The 2905-nt window shown below is 26.5% G+C and overlaps 1 protein-coding gene across 1 annotated transcript; it reads left to right on the forward strand.

Moving 5' to 3' along the window:
- Positions 1–1609: 1609 nt before the first annotated feature.
- LOC114190447 (uncharacterized) lies at positions 1610–2313 on the forward strand. The gene has a single exon (XM_028079338.2). It carries the CDS (start codon positions 1742–1744, stop codon positions 2129–2131), a length of 390 nt encoding a protein of 129 aa, XP_027935139.2. The 5' UTR covers positions 1610–1741; the 3' UTR covers positions 2132–2313.
- Positions 2314–2905: the final 592 nt, after the last annotated feature.

The following is a 2905-nucleotide window of genomic DNA, read 5'->3' on the forward strand; positions in this document are numbered from 1 at the left end:
GATCCTACGGGGGAGCTTGTGTTGAATATAGTTGCTATGTCACAGCCTAAGCCAAATTGTGTTATGCTTGGATTTTCTATCACTACAAAAAAACCTTAAATAATGACCAAATTTAGTGACACAAAATAATTAGTCACTATAGTGACAAATTTATATATTAATTTGTAAACTAAAAATTATTGGTAACCAAACTAGTTTTAAAAAATTATAATTAATTTCTAAATTAGTAACTAAAATAGTTTCTATTATGAATTGGTCTCTAAATTGGTCGCTAACATTAACTACCTAGGTTTTGGGCATCAAATGAACTGGTCACTAAATTAGTCTGTAATTAATTATCTAGAGACCAATCTAGAAACCACAAAGTTCAAACTATAACTATAAGGAAAATATGAGTTAATTATGAGGAAGATGATGAGTCCGTCCAAACTATAAGGAAACCTAGTTGGGATAGGCCAAAAAGAGTTAATATTGAATCTTCCAAAGCGAGGATTTCTTAACAAGTTATAATAAGTTTTAAGGGTTTCTTGTGGATTGTGAGAGAGTTTAAAATGTTGAGGAATTTGAATAATGACCTTTAATTTTCTGCTGGTGTGTTGCTTTGGTTTACTTTTTTTCTATCTATGTATATTTTTTAATTTTTTATTATTAATATTTTTTGCTTATGTATGTGATGTATTTTATCATAAATTTTTTATAGTCCCATGTTTTCTTGTTTATTTTCTTTTTTTTAATAATGTTTTCTTGTTTATTTATTTATTTTTAATAAAATCTTCGTAACAATGATATCTGACATAAACTTATAAAACAATATAAATAAATTATAATTGAATTTAGAGATTAAAAATATATTTAGTGTAATGAGAATAAACAAGCAACACTAGGTGTATTACGATAATAAATATTATAAGTCTAAAATATTAAAACTATTTAATAAAAAAAGTGAGTATGTAATAGTGACAATAATATTAAAAATAAAATAAAAAATACAATATCAATTAACGAATAATTTGGATAAAGTTTCGATTGTAAAAGAAGAGAAGTGAGTGAAAAAAATGAAATAAAAAAACAAATTCTTTAGGAAACTGAAAGGGACCGAAGATGAGATTAATGTAGGTAAAACATTCAGATTTTTTTTTTCCATTTCTGTAAATTTGTTCAACCTATTCGATTTTCTTGAGATGCAATAATCCATTGAGCTGAGTTAGATAAGATAAATAAACATGTACGTTATTTCTTTTAAACTATTATAAAAAAATATATTTAATTCTTAAATTAAACTGTAAGTATTTAGTAACTATAATTTACATTAACAAGAAACATTCTCTTATGACGTGTGCATATTATATTTTATTTCATTATAAAATTTAGTAAATATTTTAATTTCACATATAAAAAAATCTTTTATATTAACTTTCAAAAAATTAAAAAGTTAAATATTTTATAATTTAATTCAAAACAAATTATATCTTTATAATGTAAAAGAAAAAAACATAATTAATCCAGATTTTGTAGCACACGTCAACAGAGAAATTTATTGCACAATAAAATATAGGTACACTCACCAACTGTCTCACGCAGTATTTAATGCACACAACATCTTTTCTAGCGTGTGACCTTGGTTCGTGTGGCCACTTTCAGTCCATCTTTCCACCTTCATCTGTCATATCAGATTCACATTAGAAAACCAACTAATCCTCTTAAACTCTCTCATCATTTCCTTTCATTGTTTCTTTCTGCAATGAATTGTTTCAGTCCCAAAAAACCCACCATGGCTTCCCTCCAACTGCTTCCTCTCACCAAACTTCGTTACCAAAAGCTGAGACACGAAAAGGGTTCCGATGAAGAAAGGGACAGAGTGAGTGAGAAGCCATGGAGCAGGTTCAGGTTCAAAAGGGTTCCCATTAGGAGAAGGTTCAGACTCAAAATCTCAAGCTTGAGAAAACTGTGGAGAAGAAGACCCAGGTTGGTTTCTTCCGTTAGGGTTTCGTATGCCAAAGTGTTGAAAAGGTTCAAGGATGGACAAGTTCATTTCGGTGATCTTTTTGCTGGCAACTACTTCTTCATGCATGTCAATCCTGCATCACTCAAGTGTATTCAAAGAGATCTCTACCTTTCAAAAATTCAATAGACCTTTATATCATATGGCCTGTATTTTTTTTTTCTTCTTCTTCTGTTTATGTTATCGTTGTTAATTTGGTGACTCCTTTCCTAAACATATCGAAGGAAATGCTGGATTGGAGGCGGAAGTTATTAAGATTGGGGCAGTAAGCCTTAATTCATATATATGATACCGTCAAGTTATTGTCTCAATTTTCTCTTTATATTAGCTTTTAATTGATAGTTTATTGGGTTACATAATTATGTAAATGTATTCTAAGGATATTGTTATTAAATTATTGTCTCAATGTTAACCTGTTATAATAATAAAAAAAATATTAAAATAAAATTAAGTAACACATCATCACTACCCTCCTTTCTTAAACATTATGATATAACTTTAAAATATTTATAAATAATATTTTATATATAATAATTTATTATTGAATTATATTATATCTCTACTCTAATATATTTAAGATATTATTTTTTTGATAAAATAATTAATTATTTTTAAGTAATAAAACATATTATATATATATATATATATATATATATTTTTTTTTTTTTTACGTATAGTATTAGAGAAAGTATTCATTCAATTCTCATTGAATTTTTCTTATTTATTATTACACATTTTAGAGATTTCTTAAATTCTATTTTAGAGTTGATACTTCATATTTGTTCTAATAGGTTATCAATAGAGTATGTAGACATTAATTTATATTTTCACGCATGTACGAACAATATAAAATATATGAATTAAAGAATAAGCATACACAAAATTTATATCGGTCGTCCACCT

This window comes from Vigna unguiculata, chromosome 1 (assembly GCF_037176805.1).
Source record: "Vigna unguiculata cultivar grain cowpea cultivar isolate G323 ecotype 2 chromosome 1, ASM3717680v1, whole genome shotgun sequence".
NCBI lineage: Eukaryota > Viridiplantae > Streptophyta > Magnoliopsida > Fabales > Fabaceae > Vigna > Vigna unguiculata.